Here is a 21,671-nt window from a genome sequence, read left to right as displayed (position 1 = left end):
TCCCACGAGCTCCCAGAGGTCCCCGTTGTCGGTAAACACATCTGTCACATGCAGCCCCACCCGGGATCCTGGTCCTTCCCGCACCTGCCTGACCAAACTCTCTGTTCTCACCAAATCGCCCACCTCAAAAGCGCTAAGTGGAAGCCACCTAGCCACAAACGTTCCAAAATCATTGTACGGGCTTAAAAAAAAAAAAGAAGCTGGGAGAAAAAGGCAACTATATTTTAAAGTAAATTCGTAAGATTCTTGTCACAAGTGTTTGTGTTTTCGGAGACCGAGCGTCCTCCGCTCGGAAGGGCAGGCACCCCCAGCCACTGGCCACCGGCAGCACATTCGAGCACAAGCTCCACCGCTCGGTCTTTAAGGAGGCGGCAGGAGCCACGTTACTTCCCACAGGTGTGGTGAGCCCGCAGGGCGCCACTGTGGTCCGTGCCCTCGCACAACGGCACCCGCTTCCCAGAAGTGACACGTGGCAGCACGTGGGGCCCCACGCACAGGGGTGGCCAGCCCGTGGCGCGCCTCGGGGGCTCCGGCCTGCTCTAGCACAACTTTGAGGAGCCTGGACCCGGGGCCCGAGGACGGCAGGAGGGAGGGAGGCTTCCGGGAGGGGCGGGCGGCGGGGGGCTCGGGCTCAGAACTCCTCGTGCACGTTGCGGGCATAGTCCATCAGCTTGCTGCCCGTGAAGAACTCGCTGTACTTGAGGACCTCCTCGGGCTCCAGGTGGTGGTTCTGGTTCTCGTCGGCGATGGCGATCATCTGTTTGGCCTCGTTAAGGGCGTTGTACTCATTCATGGGGTCCATGTAGTCCTACGGTGGTCGCGGGCACCGCGTCAGCGCGGCCCTGGCCGCCAGGGACCCCCTGGCCCGCCCGCTCCCCGGCGGCACTGGGACCCCTGGACCTCAGGTGCCGCTGTCACAATGGCGCCCAAAGTCCGCGCGTGGTGACACGGCTGAGAGCCCCCACCGAGGCAGACGCCCCCGCCCCACACGGACACCCGGTCAGCGAGGTCAGCACCTTGTGCCTCAGGCAGCAGCAGCAAGGCTGGAACCCTCTAACCAGCTACAAAGAGCAAGTCCTTGTTTAAACCCCACCCCCTCACCCCCCCAATGGCTGATAGCACAGAAGCAGCAGGAAGGGGACGGCGGCGTGTTCCTGAATGTTCTGGAAGGCACACACCAGGCTGGAAGTGGCTCAGGGCCAGGGAGCCTCGCCTGTGTGGGTGCAGGAGATTCACTGCCTCCCCGTCCTCGCCAGGGAGCCCCCACCACGGGAGGGAGGGAGGGGAGCTCTCTTGGAGCGCAAGAAGCTTTGAGTGGCCACCCGCGGCCTGGCAGTGGGGCGCGCGGGGCACGGACACAGGCGGAAACATGGACCAAATCAGCCACCGTTCGACCTGTGAACCACAGGTGTCCGTCCTCCAGCTATCAGCAAGGGAGCGGAGAATTCTGATGTGCGACGAACGAGTCATACAGCGATGGGGAAACAAGCCTACTCGGCACCAGTGAAAACACTTCGGGGGGAGATGGTGGGTTCCAACGTGGCCCACGGCCCCAGCGTCCAGCCAGATGCCCACTGGGGAGCGGCTTCTTGGAGCCTCGAGAGGCCAAGACACCCAGACACGCCGACCAGGGGGCACCCCGACCAGGGGGCAGGCACAGGCACCCCGCTCGAATCCCCTCTGAGTGCCAAAGGCGACCAGGCTGGTGGGGTGGACCCCCACCCCTGAGGGAGCCCGCTTCTAGGTGCCACTAAGTGACCAAGTGACCGGCCCCAGCCGGACCGGTGCCGCCTTCCCTCCCACTGCAGTCCCACGGGAAGCCTCGGGGCCCTGAGCCCAACCCCAGAGGCGCCCCCACGCCCCCCACCACCTGCGCTCACCTCCAGCTCCGCCATGGTCACGATCCCATCATGGTTGGCGTCGATTAGCTCCTCAAACTCCTTTTTCCGGTCTCTGACCCAACTGTCATCGATGTCCTGGCCCTGCTGGTTCTCCACCGTGCCCGCGGGCAGAGAGATGAACTCAGGCAGCGAGAGCTGCTTGTCACCGTCCTGGTCTGCAGGACAGAGGTGTGGACACTCAGACCTCAAGTGAGCACGGGACCACCCAGGCCCACCCAGAAGAAAGTCCATCAGACAGGTCTGCTGCCAAATTTTCAGCCTAAAGCAGAACAGGTGCGTCTCAAAACAGGTGCCCAGGAGCCCGGTGGAAGTCAGACGGCCCAGGGCAAGTCCTGGCCTTCCCTCACCAGGTGGCCACACAGCCTCCGAGACCCCCAGGCTGACCCCTGACGGGAGAGTCGCTGCAGGTGCCAGTGGGCCCCGCCCTCCAGCCCAGCTGCCCCTACCCCCACCCCCACCCCGGGGGCACCAGGGCCTCCGGCCAGGCCTCACCCAGGTCCCGGACAATCTCCTTGACCATGAACTTGAGCATGCCACGGCTGTGCTCGGGGTGAAGGAACGACAGGAACTCGTCCTCAGTCAGCAGCAGATCCGAGGGGGGGTTGTCCGCCTGGTACCAACGGTCCTTGAGGTTCTCCAGGACTTCCTGTGCTGAGAGAGGCACATCTGTGAGGACCCAGGCCCCCACGGCACCTGCACGCACCAGGAAAGCTCTGAGGTGTGCTGCCCGCAGAGGAGGGCCGGCTCAGGACGCTGCGGTAAGCGAGGCCTAGCGCCCCTCCCCCGAAGGAGAGCTCGGCCCTCAGGGAGGCAGAGGGGGCAAAGCCCCCAGACAGACACAGACCCTCCCAAGACACAGACACAGGTCCCACAAGACACACACACATATGCCCCTGGACACAGATCCTCCCCACCAAATACAGGGGCTGACCCTCCTCCAGACACAGCCCCCGCCCCAGCTCACTACTGCTGTTTGCTCCTCGGGAGAAATGGAAAAGCACGGTGGAGGCTGACTCACCCTCCCCGCGCACCTACAGGAACAAAGCATAACCTTGTTCTTTTCCATCTGTTTCACGTGCGCCTTACACGGAGGGCAGGGCTCTGGAGGAAAACCCAGCTTCCAGATATGACTCAAGCATCCCCCGCACACTTGCCACACCCCCGCTCTCCTTCCGTGGGAAGGCCCGCGGCCTCGCAGGCTCAAGGACCGTCCAGCTGGAGGCCAGGCGAGCAGGAAGGGTTCAGGCGGGAGGTGTGTCCGCACCGCACCACCGTCACCAGGAACAGGGACTCCCAGGCCTTGGCACATCACAACAGGGGAGACGGCTGCATCCCACACGGTACCCGTCGCCTCAAGTCTTAGCGCCTTCTGATGAACACAAGATCCCACGGTGGCCTACCCTGAATGGCGAATCCACTTAAAGGGAGGTGGGGTGACTGGCTCCCTCCTGCCCGTGTGCAGGGCCGAGAGGAACAGGGGCCAGCACACACTCGCCTGCAGGCTGTCAACAGCACCTGACCTGGAAAAAGGTCTGTGCGGCCAAAACCACTTAAGGGTCTTGAGATGAGGTCACCAGGCACTTAAGGTGGGCCCTGAAGCCAACAGCAGGACTCCCGGCAGAAGACGACACACAGAGACTGCGGCAACGTGACCACAAGCAGGGACAAGGAGGGAGGCCGGGAGGGAGGGAGGCCCATGAGCCCACAGGCACCTGCCGAGCGAGGGTCCCCCGAGGAGGCACACCACCACGTGCGGACCCCCAAGCCTACCTCTCAGCCCCTGCCCACCCTCCCCCGGCCTCCGAGACCCTCGGCGCCCCTCCTCACCTGCAGTGCCCCACCGACACTAAAGAAGGGAACAGGGGCCTCGAAGACACGTGCTGAGGTGACAGAACTCACACCCCTGGAGGACAGCCCTGACCCCAGACACGGCCAAAGGAAAGGCGCTGAAGACAGACTAGCTCCCGAGAGCGGGCAGGGACGGGGGGCCTGCAGCCCACACCCCAGCGGCCACCCCAGAAGCTGATGCCAAATCACCAATGCTGGCAAGAGGGCAGAGGCCCCCCAGGATGCCCAGACACCTCCAAATTACACCTTCAGGGAACAGCCGGAACCACAGGACAAACCGTGGGAACACAAAACACAAACAGATATGAAAAAGGCAAACAACCATTTCAGAAAAAAACAGTAACATCCAAGGCACAGGGTTTAAAAAGGACAGAACTAAAATACTGGATGACGTCCTGGGAAGTGGGAAAGGCCGACTGGCGTCGGAGCGCATTCAGGAGCCTCCTCAGTGTTTAACTTGAGACTCTGCTAAGTTACACGTGCTCCAGGAACAGACTGAGCAGGAAAAGTAAAGGCATGAGACATTAACGAGGTGCCCGTGACAGGTGACCCCCAAGGAGACAGCCGGAAGGCTGGGAACTCAGACACTACCAGACCCTGCAAGAAAAGGAAACTACAGACTGGTGTCTCTCATGCAAAAATGCCCCACATCGCCTGGGTGGCTCAGTCAGTTGAGCGTCTGACTTCAGCTTAGGTCACGATCTCACAGCTTGTGAGTTCGAGCCCCATGTCGGGCTCTGTGCTGACAGCTCGGAGCCTGGAGCCTGCTTCGGATTCTGTGTCTCCCTCTCTCTCTGCCCCTAACCCACGCACATTCTGTCTCTGTCTCCCTCAAAAATAAACATTAGAAAAAAATTTTTTTTTTAAATGCCCCACAAAATATCAGCAAATTGAATCCAAAAACACAAGAATTATATCCTACGGCCAAGTGGGAGTTACCTCAAGTATGCATGGCTGGTTCAACATCCAAAAATCAATTAACGTAACCATCACATCAACAGGATGAGGAAGAAAAACCACATGACCCTATCAACACAGAAAAAGCATTACACAGAATCCAACACCCATTTATGATCCAAACTTCCAGCAAACCAGGAACAGATTAGAATTTCCTCAACTTGACAAAGAGCACCTACAAAAAACCTACAGCTCACGTCATGCTGAATGGTGAGAAACTTGACACTTTGCCTCGAAGATCAGAACAAGAAAAAGATGCTTTTCAACACTGTACTGGAAGTTCCAGCCAACGCAGTAAGATAAGAAAAGGAAATTAAAGGGGCGCCTGGGTGGCTCAGTCGGTTAAGCGGCTGACTCTTGATTTTGGCTCAGGTCATGATCTCGAAGTTTAGGAGTCTGAGCCCTGCATCAGGCTCTGTGCTGGCAGCACAGAGCCCACTTCAGACCCTCTGCCCCACCCCCACCGCCCTCCCCACATTTGTGTGTGCGTTCTCTCTCTAAAGTAAACAGACATTACAAAATAAAGAAATAAACTTTAAAAATTAGTTAAAAACAAAAAAGAAAAAAGGGAAGTTAAAGATACCCAGATTGGGAAGGAGGAAATAAACGGTCTTGGCTCACAGATGTCACAATTGCCTGTAGAGAAAATCCGGAAGAGCTGACAAAGACTCGTGGAGCCACTAGGCAATCGTATCAAGACCACAGGACGAAGGTTAACGCAGAAAGGCCATCACTTCCCTGCACACCCGCACGGAACACGGGGAATCGGGATTAAAGACTAAAGGGAAAATCAAACAGAGAGAAGGTACGGCTGCAGTCCCGACACAGGACACAGGGGTCCAGGCCTAGATACACAAACACTGGCACAGACAAGAGGGCCCACCGTTCATCTGGAGACACAACAGCAGTGAACACCTGTGGCCCAGGGGACACAGCGGCACCCTTCACAAAGCAGAGGCCACCAGCACGCTCACCAGCACAGCCGCGGACACGTGAGAGACCGTGTCACAGGCAGAAAGATGCCGCAGAGAAACTCCCACGCTTGCGCATCCACCAAGAGAAGACACCATGGGACAAGGGTGGGGACGGTGACCCACTGAGTGGAGGAGGAACAGGATATGCTGGGCCCCACAGGGGCCCCCAGGTGGGACGGGGTGGCGGAGCAGAAGGCAGTCACTAGGGAAAGGCGCCAGTGTTCTCCGGCCGCGCTCTAGAACTTGGCCAACACCCTAGTGCACCGAGTTTCTGTCCCTGAGGTTTTAAAGGCATGTTTGTGAAAGGCTGAGGGGCGGGCAGAGTTCTGCGCCCCACCTGCCTCACCCTGCGGGCCCTCCTCCTGGCCCAGACCCGCCCTCTCCCCGGCTGGGGTCCCCCTCACGGGCTTGTGGCAGGGCCTGGGCGCTCACTCTCCTCGTCGACCTTCAGCTCCTCGCCATTCTTCATCTTCTCCTCGACTTCTTTCTCGTTGTGCCCTTTGCTCACCAAAAACTTCACCTTATACTCGTCCCACGACACACGGCCTAGAAGCAAAGACCAACCGTTAGGGTGTTTGACGACGGACAGTTTTACAAAGACGTGAGCAGTAGAGCCTGGCCGGCACCGTCAGTTAAGCGTCTGACTCTCGGTTCCAGCTCAGGTCGCCATCCCATGGCTCGTGAGTTCAAGCCCCGCTGAGCCGTCAGCACAGAGCCTGCTGGGGGTTCTGTCTCTCTCTCTCTGCCCCTCCTCACTTGCGCAATCTCTCTCAAAATAAATAAGCGAACTTAAGAGAAATGGTAAAGGATAAATACGCGAGAAGAGGTACGTAACCGTTTCCAGACGTCAAGCAACTGAAGGAGCAGAAGCAGGGGAGCGGCCGGAACCCGGCCCGAAGCCCCGGCCCGCCCCCTGCGCCCCGCCCTGCCCTCACCGGCCCTGCCCTCACCGGCGGAGGACACGGGAGCCGGGAGGGCGGTCTCGCGGGCAGCGTCGGCGGGCGCCCCCACCCCCCGCCCCTGCCCTCTGCGCACCGCCCCCTCCCGGCGGCCTGAGCCCTGCCGGCGGCCGTACCGTCGCCGTCGGGGTCCACGGCATGGAAGTGCACCCTGCTCTCTTCGATGGCCTCCCGGAAGTGCTCTGCCGTCTTCTCCATGATCCAGTGCTGCATCTCCTTGGCGCTGATCCTCCGGTCGGTGTTCACGTCGACCCTGCGGGCAGAGGGGCAGTGTCACACGAGGCCTCTGGAACCCGGCAGCACAGGTGGACCGACGGACACGAGGGTGGCTGGCAGGGCTCCACCGCCGTGAACAGGGACACGCTGGGGCGGATGGACTGGGACCCTGCTCGCGGCAGATGCCGAGGCCCGAACCAGAGCCGCGAAGCCAGAGCGGGGTCGCGCCTCGTACGCGGGTGCAGACGGCCAGCTGATGAAGCAGACGGGTAGCTGAGGCGCAAGCACGTGTCCACGTGTGTGCGTGGCCCAGCACGCCCCCGTGCAAACACGAGTCAGCGATGCTCACGCATATGCACCGCCTAGTGCACGCAAGTACACACATATTAGCACGTGTGTGCGTGAGTTAACACACCTACGTATACACACGTTGGTACACACGCACACGTTATCTGACTGCGTCCGCCAACAAGACCTCAGGCCGTGACATCTGCAGCAAGACGCACACCAGTGCCCGGATCTTGGCTTCTAAACACCGTCCTCCGGTAAAAGACACCAGGGCTCCTTGGAGACGTGGCTGCCGCTACGGCTGAGGCGGGCACACGACGAGATGAACCCGGAGCCCCCGGCAGGGCCACAAAGTAAGGCGGTGCCCCCGAAACAAGCAAATGAAAGAGCCCCCAACGGCCAGGGCACAACAACACAGTGCGGGGCTGGACCCCAAGTACACGACACACATCCACGAGTCCCTGCTGGTGGAGGGGACCGCTGATAAACGTGAGCACGTGGGGGAGACAGAACTCCTCCCTCCAGAATTCCAAATACTACAGCGGTTCTTCCCCGCCGCCCCCCGCACCCCCCCCCCCCCGGTCCCGGGAGGGAGGACAGCTTCGTCCCCAGCCCCGCAGGGAGACCGCCTCACTGAGTGGCTGCTGCCCAGGAAGACAGGAGGGATGCCCGGCAGGCACCACCCGAACCAGGTGACCGGCCAACAGGACCCCCTGATAGGATGTGACAAGAGGGCCACCTCACCTCTGGGGTGTCCTTTCCCCAAGCCACAACCCCCCTCTGACCATGAGAAAACACAAGAGATAAACCCGAAACGAGGGACATTCGACACAACACCTGTGCGGTCCTCCTCAAAACTGTCAAGGTCATGACAAAGCGAGACAGACAGCCACCCCTCAGAGAGACAGACGGGCAGCCAGCGTGTGAGCCCACGGACACTGTCCTCCCAGGTGGCAATGCGGCTGCCGGTCTGGTTTTCTGCACTTCAGGTGATGTGACCTTAGCATCGTGACCCCTGAGCAAGCGCCCGCCTCTCCACGCCGCAGGCCCCTCGTGGCTCCAGGCACACAGGCCAGCGGGCGCCCAGGTGTGGCCCGGAAGGCCCCCACCCCCACACGGACATCCGCACACCCGGCCCTCAGAGCCCCGCCCGGTGTGAGATGCGGGTGGGTCCCAACCCCCAAGGGGCTCTGAGCACACGCCAGCCCTCACGGCCCCGGCCTGGCTGTGGCACCAGACTGCTTGGTATCGCTCTGTACCCACACCCACCTATGTGCCAACCAGCTAAAGAACTAACCCTCGACACTTACGGTGTGCGCACAGCAGGAAAGAGTCCCACCTCCCCACTGCGCGCCTTGCTCCTTCGGAACCTCGCTCCGGTGTCACGCACCTGCTCCCGGCACTGAGTCTCTGGACGACATCCCACCCTCTCTGGATTCTGCCCCATTGCCATCACCTGTCCAGCAGGCCCTGCCTGGCCCCTCTGGGGCCCCTTCCTCCCAGAGCCCTAGGCCCATCCACCAGACCCTCCAGGCCCCCGAACACGCAAAAGTGCCAAGGGCTCTAAGGCACAGAAGCCAGGCCAGGAAGAACCCACTGCTGCTTCAACAGCTGAGTTTGAACCTGTTTGGATGGAAGATCTCACAACAGGCAAGACATTCACAGGTTCAAAGTTCCCAGGGACCCCATCAGGGCCCTCAGGGACCCCAGGGACCCCAGGGACCTCAGGACCCAGGGTGGGGCCACCCTCTCTCCCGAGAACGCCCAGGGCAGGCCTGGGTAGATCCCCTGGACCGGGTTTTTAGCCCAAAGACTGGCTGTGGGCATACACTTCGCCCCTGGCCCACCAAGTGGTGCAGCCCACCCTCCCCAGGCTGCCGGGAAGGCGGTTCTCAGTGTAAGGATGGGTACTCCCAACAGACTCCTGGAAAGAGCCCAGCGCCCTCTGCGTGAGCTGGCCGAATCACGAGCAGCGCCCACCTCTGTCCTCGGTCTCGGCCAGCCCACCGACGGACTGCCCCCAGCGGGCAGCCCACCTGCTGCTCCCCCTGCCCCCACCCCCACCCCTGCACCCTGCGCCCAGAGCACCTCACACCAGCGGGCCTCCGGGATCCACATCGCTCACCAACACCCATCCAGGGAAACCCCATCAGGGCACCACGGAGAGGAAAGAACGGGCACGCCAACCTTGCTGCCTCCTGTGGGTCGGCCTCCATCTGACCGCCAAGAAGGAGCCACCTGCCACTGGTGGCTCAGTCCCCAGCTTTCCTCTGCTCACTGGAAGCAGCAAAGCTCACTCCGGACGACAGTGATAAAATCTGTACGCTGGACGAGGCTCTGATGCACAGCTGACCGTCTCCGTCCTCCAGGGCGGCGTCTGAGGGGGCCGTGCGGGAAAGCGATGCCCTCTCTCGCCACAGCCTTCTGGCGGCTTCTCCTTTCTCCTCACCTCTGAACCCCCCAGGCCCTGGTCTGGCCACGGTCCTCTCTCTGGATCTGTCACCCAGCGCCCAGACTTGGCCTTCGACGCCGAGGACAGATGCACGCCTGCTGGCTGCTCCCCCTCAGCCCCGCCGAGGGACCGGGGCTCCTGACGTCTCCGCTCAGCCTGCAGGAGCATCCCACCCGCCCGTCCTTCCTTGCCTCCACCTGCGGCCGCCCGGTCTCCTCCCACCCAGCCACGGGCAAAACCCACCACGCCCCTCAGCCCCGCTGCCCTCCACCTGTGCTCCGCCCTCATCCCACCCCGTCCCGTCCCGCGAGCAGACGGCAAGCACACAGCAGGTCCCGGGACTTCGTTCTCACCATTCCTGGGAAAGCGGGGTTTCTCAACACCCCCTTTCACAGACAAGGAAGCTGAGGCTAGTGGGCTCAGGAAACAAAGCCCAGTCCAACTGCCCGGGGCCTCCTCCTGAGCTCAGGCCCCAGCCGCGAGGCCCCTCACCTCCCTCGGAGGTTCCAAAGCCCCCAGGCCACGTGACCTCTGTGTGTGCTTGCAGCCAGCGCGTGTGGCCTGTGTGCGTGTCCACGGCCCGTGTGACACCTGTGTGCGCTCAGAGCGGCTCCCACAAGAGAGTCGGCCCCACGTCCCAGCTCCTCTCAGTCTCTCTCCCGGAACCGAGAGCCACGAATCCTGGGTCCTGGCACAAGACTGTGCCACCACGTCACCAATACCGTGGGAGCCCGGAACTCACCAGGCACGTGCTGAGGCACTGGGCCCCTGACACCTGGGGACCCCACCCAGCCCCAGCACGCGACCCGCCTGGGTTTGGGCCACAGTACGTGCCGGGTGAGCAGATCAGTCGGACTCTAACAGCCCCCCGCCCCCCAGGCCTGGGCGCCTACTTGGAAAAGATGACCATCAGCTTCCTCCTGCTCCTCCGTGGCTCCGCGTCCTCCTCGAACCCGTCCGTGTCCTTCCCCAGGAAGACCTCCTGGTGGAAGTCTTTGTTGAGGTGCCCGTCCATCTCCAGCTTCACCCCATTCAGGTGGTCCGGAGGCAGGATCTCCCGCTCCTCCCTGTTGCCTGCCCTCTCCCGAGCGGATGAGTGGTTGGCAGGCCGGGCAGACACATCCATCAGCAGGATGACCCCCAAGAGCCAGAGGCAGTGAGACGCCAGGCCACGGAGGGAAGCCCGCCTGGACGCCATGGCCACCTGGGTCCGGACTTCGGGATGTCCCGCAAGTGTGGCCAGGAGCTGGGGAGAGAGGGGCGGGACAGGTGAGGAAGCGAGGCCTGGGGTCACAGCCTTCCGCCACCCCAGACGCTGCAGAAGGCCAACCGCCCATGGCTGCCAGACCCCAACGTTAATGGTCTACGAAGAGAACACAGCCATCGTCCAGGGGAGCCTCAGCAAATACTTCACTGAAAAAGCGTTTACTTGCGACGTGAAACAGAAGCTCTGGGTTGATGGGTTCCGGACTAGACGTGCTACTTTTTCTTTTTCCAAAGATGCTGGGTTTCCGGCCCTTCTCCCTCCTACTCACGTAAAGCTACCCCATCTCAAGGGCTGCCCAGCACCACTAAACCTGCCCCTTTTCAATGCCTACAGCAGGTGTTCCCAAAACAGTCTCTCTCCACCCCTCCCGCCATCGACACTGACCCCAGGGACGTGGTAATTCACTCTCCGAATCCCAATTCAGTATTTGTGAGCTCTGTGAACTTGGCTAAGCTACCTGACCTCCCCTGCCTCAGTTTCCCCGATGTAACAGGAACACCCAGCAGCCCCTCCCCCACCCCGAGGCTTTGTGAGAGCTGAGCCTGGTGCCAGTGCAAATGCCCAAACCCGCCCAGCAGGGCACCAGCCCCTTCCCACCTTCCCACCCCTGTGACCTCTGCAGATGCACGCACACGTACACAAACACATGCATACACGCACATGCGTGCACAAGACAGATACGCGTAAGTGTGCTTATGTCCATGCCCACGCATGTACAGGTGTTTGTGCATACACACCTACACGTGTGCACCCACATATACGTGCACGTGTGTGCACACATCCTTGCTCGTGTTCACACAGGACCAAGACTGGCGCACCAGGAAGTCTGTCGTCCTAGGTATGCCTGGGCCTGGCAACGATGAAACAAGGCCACCTCCCTGTCCGTGTCACCACGTTAAAGATCCCGGGGCCACAAGCACTCACGCCTAGCACTCGGCCATCCCAGCCTCCTCCCATATCTGCTCCTTTGCCTGGGCCCTCCTGCTTTCCCTCACCCTCCGGGTGCCTCCAGATTCCCTTCTGGCTGGCGCTGGGACAGTGCTGCCCACTCCGCTTCCCACGGACACTTGCATTCCACACTTCCCAAAGAAGGCTCCAGCTCCTTCTTGCCCCTGACATAACCCGGTCCTCGCAGGTGCAGCTGAGACCCTCACCTCCTCCGGCAGTCTTTCCAGGGAGGAGCGGCAGAGGGAAGCCGCCAGTACCCAGGGCCCAGCGGTGGTGGCCCTGGACACACTGGCCACAGGCCAGGGTGCCCTCCCGCCGCCAAGCTGGGGCATATGGGGCTCAGGAGGTACAGCGCCTGCCTATGCTGGCCAGCAGCACAGCCACCACGCCCCAGCCTGAGGGCACACAGCTCGAGCCAAGGCTGGCCCGGGGGCACTAGCAGATGCCACCACTTGCTTCCTCGATGCTTCCCTTTGAGGCTACCTGCTCCTCACCAGCACTATTCTCCCGACACGTGATGCCTTGATGCACTAACCTTCTGAACCTGCGCACCGTCTGGGCCCTTCGACAAGCCCTTCCTCTCTCACCTCACCTGTCTCACCCCTCTGAGGGAGGGCCTCTCACAGGGTGGCAAACGTCCCTCTTCCCAGGCCTCTGGGGCCTGCGATCTCCCCACGGGCACGAGCGCCCGCCAGCTGCCCCATGGTACTCTCTGTGCTGTGACTGCCCTTCAATCACATCTACTGGAACGCCACACCCTCCCCCACGTCGCCATCCAACGGCCCTCACACCGTCTACACCCAGCAGGCACTCCACAGAAGTGAGCGAACACATACAGCTATTTCTGCCACATCGCAAGATGCACGTTCCTGGACACGTCAGCGCAAAAGAGCGCACAATAAAAACACAGGGCCCATGGGAACAGAACAGGGCACGTGACTCAAAACCAACAGGACTGTATGTAAACAGACCACGAGGAAGTGGTGCCTGGCAAGGAACCCACAGCTCTGGCAAGCAGGTCACGGGGGTATTAAACCAAGAGGAGATGCTCTGCGCAGGTGCCAAGGAGATGCCAGTGGCGCTGGCCTTCAGGTGGGCCCGGGAGGAAATGCAGCCTGCCATAAGCCAAGACCTGTAGGAGCCTGCAGCCACCAAGGTAGGGAGCCCCCGACGCAGGTGCTCATGCTGGGTTTTCTTCCCATGGCTGAGGACGGTTTCCTTTCCTGCTGGAGTGTGACTCCAGTGCTGCATCCCAGCTCTCCTGGCTAGGAAAGTGTCCTGCAAACCCAGAGAGCTTTCCCCTGACGTTACTGTCACTCTCCCTGACTGTGGCCATAAAAACACACTGCGTCCAAACAGGCTGTACTTTGCTCCTTGAAAGAGCAAAATCAACCGTGCGCTTATCTTCATGGGTAGTACGCTACGTTCTGTACAAAAAGGAACGCCAAGATAACTGAACGGACATCAGGAAGTCAAGTGAAACTTCCTCCTCTCCGCTTACGACAGTTACCTATCTTGGTAAGCACAAAAGGAGCAGCGCGGCTGAATATCTCAGTCAACTGCTCAGTTCCTCGTCCCCTGCCTGCCCCACCAGAATGGGATTTCAAAGGGCAGGGGGCTTTGCCCCCTTGACTAGGGAGTCGCCGTCCTCTAGAAACGACGTCAGGGGAGGGTGTTAACGCCGCCCCAGGGTGACCAGCTTAAGTGGAGGCGACACTTCTTGGCCATCCTGGGGTGTCCGTTCAGGCGAAACTAGATCTCTTGCCGATAAAAACGCGAACCTTATTCTCACAGCTCTGTTCCGGTTTTTGGAGTCCCGCTAAGAGTGTTCCTAACACCTGCCACTGGCTGAACCGGAAATCAAGGGCTTTACACGCATCATTCCAAATCTTCACCAAGCCCTACCAATTAGGGCACCTTTTACAGACTAGGAGAGGGAGGTCACCTCGCTGGTAAATACCGGGGTCCACCCCACTCCCCTGCCGACCTGTCTCCCCCAGCCTCAGTTCCCCGGCGGCATCCGTCGGTGTGGGCGGAGAGGACAGGAGCCCAGGGCCCAGCGGCCCGAGGGCGCGTCTGCGGGCCTCCCGACGCCCCCCGCCCCGGAGCCCTCACTCACCGGCCTCCCTCCCCTCGCCCAGGATCCGCCAAGCGGGGCCCGAGCGCCCGTGACGCCTCCGACGGGACGCGCCTAGGCCGCGGCCATCTTTCTTCCGGGAAGAGGCGGACCAGGAACGGCGCGCGCTGGCGCGACCCCGCCGTGACGACGCCGGTGCCGCCATCTTTCCCTTGGGCGGAAGTGGCCGCGCCGCCCTCCCGAGGCAACCAACGAGAAGGGCGCGCGTGCCCACGTGACGGGCGCCCACGTGACGGGCGCCCCGTAGCCCTCCGCGTCCGCCGCGGGGGGACGCGGCCTGCGTGCCAGCCGCGGAGCCTCGGGCGCCTCCCGTGCGCGCGCGCGCCATGAAGCTGTTGCGGCGCGCGTGGCGGCACCGGACGGCGCTGGCCCTGGGCGGCCTGGCGCTCTGCGGCGCCGGCCTGCTCTACCTGGCCCGCTGCGCCGCGGACGGCCCCCGCCCGCCGCCCGGCCGCAGCCCCCCGCCCGCCGGGCCCGCACGCGCCGCCGCCTTCCTGGCCGTGCTGGTGGCCAGCGCGCCCCGGGCGGCCGAGCGGCGCAGCGTGGTCCGCGGCACGTGGCTGGCGGCGGCGCGGCGCGGCGGCCCGGGCGACGTGTGGGCGCGCTTCGCCGTGGGCACGGGCGGCCTGGGCGCCGAGGAGCGGCGCGCCCTGGAGCGCGAGCAGACGCGGCACGGCGACCTGCTGCTGCTGCCCGCGCTGCGCGACGCGTATGAGAACCTCACCGCCAAGGTGCTGGCCATGCTGTCCTGGCTGGACGAGCACGTGGCCTTCGAGTTCGTGCTTAAGGCCGACGACGACTCGTTCGCGCGGCTGGACGCGCTGCTGGCCGAGCTGCGCGCGCGCGAACCCGCGCGTCGCCGCCGCCTCTACTGGGGCTTCTTTTCGGGCCGCGGCCGCGTCAAGCCCGGGGGCCGCTGGCGCGAGGCCGCCTGGCAGCTCTGTGACTACTACCTGCCCTACGCGCTGGGCGGCGGCTACGTGCTCTCGGCCGACCTGGTGCGCTACCTGCGCCTCAGTCGCGAGTACCTGCGCGCCTGGCACAGCGAGGACGTGTCGCTGGGCGCCTGGCTGGCGCCGGTGGACGTCCAGCGCGAGCACGACCCGCGCTTCGACACCGAGTACAAGTCCCGCGGCTGCAGCAACCAGTACCTGGTGACTCACAAGCAGAGCCTGGAGGACATGCTGGAGAAGCACCAGACGCTGATGCGGGAGGGCCGCCTGTGCAGGCAGGAGGTGCAGCTGCGCCTGTCCTACATCTACGACTGGTCCGCGCCCCCCTCGCAGTGCTGTCAGAGGAAGGAGGGCATCCCCTGAGCCGCGGCCGCAGCCGACCCGCCGCGAGCCGCACGGAGGCCGGGACAGGGCCCCCAAGGCGGCCGCCGCCGCGACGGTCGTTCAGGGTCCCGTGAGGCAGCCGCTGAGGCGGCCTCCCGCCGGCCTTGCACGGGCACGGCTGACGGGTTCTGGCCGGGTGTCCGGAAGGAGCCCAGCCCTCAAGGGGACCTGGCTTCCGCGACGACCGGTAGGGTTTTCGGGCAGTCGCCAAGCGGCGGCGGACAGCTCGCGGGTGCCAGCTCCCGTGGGCGCGCCCAGGGCCGTGCACCCCAGCGGCCGCCACCGGGCCTTGCCAGGGCAGCACCTTACCTCCAGGTAGAAACGTCCGGTCCCTGGATCTCAGCCGGCATCGGCCTGGCTGTGAAGACGCCCAGCTTTGGGCGAGCTGGCAGGGCTTTGCCGCCGCGCCCCGGCCTGTCCTTCTCCCGACGTAGGGGCCAGCAGCAGCGAGGGGCTGGAGCTGACGGGCACTTGCGGACCTGACCACAGAGAAAGAACCTGGACTCGTTCAGGGGTGGGGACTGTGCCTTGTCCTGCATCCTGTGGTGACCGTCCACGTAGGAAATCACTGCCCAGAGAGCCGCGGCTGCAGGGATCTGACCCTCGGGCCCTTGCATGTTGCACCTTCACTGCGACGCACTCCAGTGGCTTTTCCTCCTCAGAATTGCTGTAGCCGTATCGAGTTAGGTTACCTGCTTCTGTGTTTCGTGTTGGTACCATTTGTCATGTGCAAGTCTAGGGTTTACACTTGGTGTCACTGTTTCACGGCCTCAGTGGTGTTTTGGTCTGTGTTGCTCCAAAGTGAATCTGTGATCAGTGTGCTTCGGCGCGAGTCTGTGACTTATAAATATTGTAAGTTCGTGTAGATAAGAGTTTTAAGTTGGGAGCGTGTGGGTCTCAGTATATTTTTTAAATTATTTAAGGGAAGACTTTTCTATCAGAACTTGGAATTTGTGGATTAATCTGTTTTTACAGCTTGAGTTGTAGGCTCGTTGCTGCATGTGTGTTTAAATGTGGAAGAATTCTAAAATTGTCCATTTCTCTTTCTAGTTTACACTGGAAAGTCGGTCCCATTGTCTCTTTCTGAAAAGACTCCTTTTAAGGCTTCCTCGCAGCCGTGCAGGCCAAAGTGTTCCTCACCTGCACATCTGTTATTTTAGACTCTGGGCCCAAGTTCCAGGAATCTGAACTCTTACAAGTATCGGTGAGGTGTCCGTTGTTCTGTCTTTAGAAAGGCTTCACTGGCTGCCGCGTCCTTTTGGAGACAGAACGCATTTACGTGCACCGCCCCCGTGAGCGATCACCCCTCTCAAACCTGGACACATCCTCGGAGACTCGGGTCCCTTTTTTCCCCGTTAAATGTGAAAGTGAGCGCTGCGACCGTCACAGAAGTCAAATAGAGAGGCTCCGGGACAGCGCGAGCCCCTCCCGGTACAGTGGTGCATGGTCCTACAGAGCTCTTCTGGGGTCTGACCTGGGTTTGCTGTCCGGGGAACCTGGCCACGCGGCCAGTGTCCGCAGTGCACCTCGGGCAACGCAAACAGAAGGCACAGACCTCTGACCTGCCACTCTCTGGTGTTCTCGGGCCGTGGATCGTGAGAGCGGGCGTCTTAGCTTGGGCCGCGGTGACAAAACGCCACAGATGTGTGTCCCTCAAGTCTGCAGGCTCTAAGAGCACGTGTGATCGGCCCCACCTGGGCTGGGTGGTGAGGGCCCTCTTCCCGGCTTGCAGGCGGCTGCCTTCTCACCGCGGCCTTGTGACGGGAGAGAGCCAAGCGAGTGCCTGGTGTCTCTTTTTACAAGGACGCTGATCCCACCAGAGGGCCCACCCGCATGACCTCAGCTACCACCACCTCCAGATACTATCACATTGGGAGTTGAGGCTTCAGTCTGAGTTTGGGGGGATGTAGTCCACAGCGGCAGGTTGGGGTTATTTTTGTTGAAAGGTAGAAGGATATCCGGAGTCTGGAGTCTTGGGCCAGAAGGAAGCGGGGGATGGTCTCGTGGTTGCGATTCTCCTGCCTTTAGAAGGTGGAAGCCGGGCCAGAGAGGTCCCAAGAGCTGACACATTCTGATTACGAGGTGAACGTCGGCTTTCTGATTGGCCAGTTTGAGCCAGGACTGACTTTTCCCCTGTGAACACCTGGTTTGCGGGACAAGGATTCACAAGAGGAGCCAGGTTTGGGGACACCGGGGTGAGCAGAATGGGACCCCGTCGACCTTTTTCGCCTGAACGTGTTGCGTGAACGTCGGGATTGTCGAAGGAGTTGCCGTGTGCCCGTGTCCATTCTCCTTCTGCAGACAGCTTGCCGGCACCCACGCGCCGGGGGCAGAGCCAGGCTCCGAGCCCAGGGGTGGACCTCTGATCCCTGCCCTGCGTTGCAGTCCTGCTGTAGTTTCCGGTTCGTCCAGGGCACACCCCATGGGAAGGAAGCATGGCAGCCATGTCCAGGGCCTCCTTGTAAAAAATCTAAAAACCCAGACGTGTCTCTTGAGGCGAGGGGGACCTACGAGACTGAGCATTCGCTTGAATCACGTGAAGGTGCCAGGATGCAACCAGTTTTGACAAAAATGGAAACTTCCTGTCGTTCAGCCGAAATCATTAAATTTCCATACAGAACAAACCCTCTCCTGGGCTGACTGTGCACATCATTACTGCAGTTGTAACGTCAGGATTCAGACCACACGTTCGATCTGATGGCCAGGGGTCCCTTCCTGGAGGGACCCTCCGCCATCACCTTGCCGGCAATACTGGGGCCCATGGATAGAGCCCGCCCTGGCTGGCGGGTTCTCCAGGTCGGGGTGGCCCCCCCCAGACTGCACCTCCCGCCCACTGAGCCACACACTGCAGGCTGCACGCCACCTGGACACGTGTGTCCTAAGGCCAGTGGCTGAGCCCAACGCCGGCCAGGGGCCCAGGAGACGGTAGGCTCTTGGGAGATGGGGAGTCAGACCACCGAACTGGTTTTTACTGGGGGTTTGGGACACAGGGCAGCCAACTCTCTCCCAGCCAAACCAGTCTCCCTTTAAGTGGCCGTCAGCCCACACTGGCAGAGAGCCTCAGGCCCGGAGGGGCATGGGCCACCCGGCACCACCTCGAGTGGTGCCCCTCTTCTCTTGGAGGGCCCTGGCCCTGCCCCTCCCTCCCCCGGGGCCAACGTGGAGAGCAGGTGTCAGGAGAGGACTCGAGCTGTTGGGACACCAGGGTAACAGGCCAGTGCCTGCATTCAGCACTTCTGCGGGCTGGCGTGCAGCCCTGGCAACGGCCCCTTCATTTTCCTGAGAAAGAGGAAGAGACGGGGCATAGAGACTGAGCGCTTTGGCCAAGGTTCCAGGACCAGAAAATGTCGAAACTTCAGAAACGTTGGCAGTGACAGGATGAAGCTCCAAAGAATTCCATCAAGCAAGAAAAGCCAATCCCAAAAAGTCTGCGTGCTGGCTGCTCCTTGATGCTTGCGCTCCGGACCCAGGGATTTGGAGAGAGGCTCAGGTTGTTTCTAGTCAGTGTGCCCTGGGTTGAGCTAATGTCTCTCTCCTTCTCTGAGCCTAGGGAGCGGGCAGTCCTTAGGGGGAGTGTCTGTCCTTCAACCACGGCCTGGCCTCAGAACAAACCCTGGGCTCTCGAGGGGTCATGGTCCAAGCCCTGTGAGTCTTCCCGTTCCTGAGACCCCATGAGCCTCCACTCCAGGGTCTCCCCGGCGGTCACCTTCCGGCACCCACCCAGAGGACCTTCCCCACATCCTACAGCTTGGGAGCTGAAATAATCCTGTCACCTGGCCTCTGTGGGCACCTGTGCCCCCATCTTCAGGGCCAGGGTGGGCTCACTGCCAGCCTGGGCTACCCCCTGGAGCTCCCTACCCTCCTCTGCTCTCACCCACCCCCACTCACCCCCACACTCTCCTCTGACCCAGCCCTTCCTGCCCCCCATCTTTCCTGTGGATGGTGCCGTTGGCCCCCCATCCATACCCGTTCCCCCACTTCGTGCCCTCACAGTCTCCTGCAGAAGGCCCAGCACTACCCCCCATGGCCACACCGCAGCCAGGTAACCCTACCCACTGGGCCGACTGCTTCTGAGATCACTCAAAGCCAACAAAACAGCCCACTGCCCCGTGTGTCCTGGGGCCCGCATGCCCTGGGGACTGTCCTCTGCTGGGTGTCTCTAGAGCCCCTCCCCCCCCACAGACCCTGTGCCTCCCCCACTGTGGGGTCCCATTGCAGGTGGTGCGGTGGGTGGTGTGGCCTGACAAGCGGTGCGGGGGGGCAGGGAGGAGAGGGGGAGGGGAGAGGGAAGACTGACAGCGTCAGGCCTCTGCTCCGGCTACAGCGAAGGAGACTCGCAGCGGGGCCTCGGCAGGCATCCCATGGACCGAGCTCAGGCACGCTGCTGTGCCCGGGGCCTGGTCCAGCGGGCATCATGGAGGCCGAAGGCCATCGGTGCAGGGCGCCCACTCCCAGCTCCCGGCCTTCCCCTTGGCCCCCGAGGGGCCCAGAACAGGAAATGAGTGAAATCGGAGAAGATCAGCAGTTCTGCAAGGCTAGGGCAGGGCACCAGGGTCAGGGGAATGTGTTCTGGGAGGTCCCAGGGATGTGGGACCCCATTCTGGATGCCAGCCTCAGCTGCCCAAGTCAGAAGACTGGGCAGAGGTGTGGCCCCCAGTCTGAGCACCAGCGGGTGCCCATCTAGCCCCAGGTCCCTGGTGGGGACCTGGAGAGCATCCCGAGCCTGGGGTGGGGCTCCTGACAGGCTGCTCTCAGGAGACCCAGCCTCTGCAGAAGCTAATGGTGGGGTGGAGTGGCTTCTGCCCCTCCCCCGCCTTGACACAGACCTGAGGGCTACACCAGGGCCATCTTGGGAGTGGGGGGTGTGGGGGGGGGCCAGGAAGTGACGAGGGTCAAGGCTCTCTGCAGAGGGGTCTCCACTTGAGCTTGGAGATGAAAGCTACCCCCAGGAAGGGAGCCCTGGCAGCTGGGAGGGGGAGGCGGGGGGGCAGCAGGAACTGGAATCCAAGGAGGTCTAGGCAGGGGTGGCAGTGGGGGAAGCTGCTTGGCCAGTCGCCGCCACTCAGCAGGATGGTCAGGGGCCCTCCCACACACACCTGTGGCCGGCCACCTGCCCAGGTGCCCCTGTCGCCCCTGGCCCCAGGTGCCTGCACTTCCTGTGCACATGGCCCCAGAGGCCCTTCTCCCAGCCAGCAGGGTTCACAGATGGCTGGGTGGCAGGGCCCGCCAAGCAGAGCTCGGCTGGTGGTGGCGCTCACAGGCCGGGGAGAAGCCAGGGCCACGGAGAACCCGGACCACAGACTAGCCCGTCTTCCAGAGTAAACACCACAGGCTGCAGCCAGCAGGACGGAAACCCGGTGAGGACCCTCACCTGCAGCCTGCCTCCCACCACCCAGGGCCTGGCCCAGCCCGGGGATCCAACCCCTGCCCCCGACCTCCAGCGGTGTCCGAGGATCTCAAAGGCCCAACCCCCAAGGGGCCCGGCACCCTGACGCAGGCGCCCACTCGATCCTTCAAAGGGAGTGACGGGTGGATGGCCAGAGCCAGGCTCAAGCCCGCGACAGGAGTCACCACGTCAGGCCCTCTGAGCATATCCCCAGGCAGGCCCCCACCCTGTCCCTCTGGCCCCAGAGGAAGGATCAGACAACCCCACGGCGAAGGTCCGGAAGAGTGCGTCCTTGGGTCTGTTGGGTCTGGCCCTGGTGCAGGCTGCTGTGAGGGCCCCCTGCGGATGGGCTTCTGGGGCCCGGAGGGGGCGGGGCGGGGGGCAGGGGGCAGGGATTCAGGGCTACGGCAGGGGGCCAGGAGGCAGGCGAGGGGCTGCAGGAAGGCTGAGCGACTGCTTCTGGAGATGCTTTACTTCACAACTGGAGTTTCGCTTGGCCCTCTGACACCCTTCCTGTTCACTCCTGCTCTCGCTGCCACCCCCTCACATACCCAGGTTCCAACAGAGCAGCCTGGAGGGGCCGCGAGTGCGGGTGGGGGTCCCTCCTACCCTCGAGGCCGCCCCGGGTGTGTGTGTGACCTGCCGGCTGTTACAAAACTGACATTATCAACCAGAGGAACCCATGAGTCACTGCCCCGGGGCAGGGGCTGCACCCCAAACTCCCCCGAACAAAGGCCTTTTGTCCCCAAGCACCACACCCCCACCCCTAGGCCAGGCCCGCCTGTGCACACCATCAGACACAAGTGGGCAGACTTGCCGATGGCAGGAGCAGGCACGGGCTCGACATCCGGACGTGCTTCCCAGCCTCGCTTAACGTGGCTGCAGGGGCCGGGCTCGGGGAGACCCTGAGATGCTGAAGGCCTCAGCTCCTGGCTGACCCTGAGGCAGGGCCCTAAGGTCGTGCGGAGCTCGGAGCCGCCTGAACTCAGAGCCCATCGAGT

General features: G+C 62.2%; 2 protein-coding genes across 2 annotated transcripts; one reads left to right on the top strand and one right to left on the bottom strand.

The window, feature by feature from the left end:
* Positions 1–201: 201 nt before the first annotated feature.
* On the bottom strand, positions 202–14,039 carry SDF4 (stromal cell derived factor 4). The gene is made up of 7 exons (XM_019461025.2): positions 13,930–14,039; positions 10,489–10,841; positions 6,756–6,892; positions 6,113–6,226; positions 2,394–2,552; positions 1,881–2,056; positions 202–808 (listed from the first exon to the last, which is right to left on the bottom strand). The coding sequence occupies exons 2-7, from the start codon at positions 10,791–10,793 to the stop codon at positions 632–634; spliced, it is 1,068 nt and encodes a 355-aa protein (XP_019316570.1). The 5' UTR covers positions 10,794–10,841; positions 13,930–14,039; the 3' UTR covers positions 202–631.
* A 122-nt stretch (positions 14,040–14,161) lies between these two features.
* On the top strand, positions 14,162–17,913 carry B3GALT6 (beta-1,3-galactosyltransferase 6). The gene has a single exon (XM_019461026.2). It carries the CDS (start codon positions 14,274–14,276, stop codon positions 15,261–15,263), a length of 990 nt encoding a protein of 329 aa, XP_019316571.2. The 5' UTR covers positions 14,162–14,273; the 3' UTR covers positions 15,264–17,913.
* Positions 17,914–21,671: the final 3,758 nt, after the last annotated feature.

The sequence above is a fragment of the Panthera pardus genome, unplaced genomic scaffold (genome assembly GCF_024362965.1).
Source record: "Panthera pardus isolate Hobbes unplaced genomic scaffold, ASM2436296v1 HiC_scaffold_11, whole genome shotgun sequence".
NCBI lineage: Eukaryota > Metazoa > Chordata > Mammalia > Carnivora > Felidae > Panthera > Panthera pardus.
Note: the sequence above shows the minus strand (reverse complement) of the source record. Positions and strands in the feature narration are given on the sequence as shown.

What these genes read in the sequence shown, in the direction of transcription:
- SDF4 (XM_019461025.2), bottom strand. Translation starts at nt 10,793, where the DNA reads ATGGCGTCCAGGCGGGCTTCCCTCCGTGGCCTGGCGTCTCACTGCCTC. An exon ending in CTGATGGTCATCTTTTCCAA is followed by an intron (nt 6,893 to 10,488) that starts GTAGGCGCCCAG and finishes CTCTGCCCGCAG; the next exon opens with GGTCGACGTGAACACCGACC. An exon ending in GGAGATTGTCCGGGACCTGG is followed by an intron (nt 2,057 to 2,393) that starts GTGAGGCCTGGC and finishes TCTGTCCTGCAG; the next exon opens with ACCAGGACGGTGACAAGCAG.
- B3GALT6 (XM_019461026.2), top strand. Translation starts at nt 14,274, where the DNA reads ATGAAGCTGTTGCGGCGCGCGTGGCGGCACCGGACGGCGCTGGCCCTG.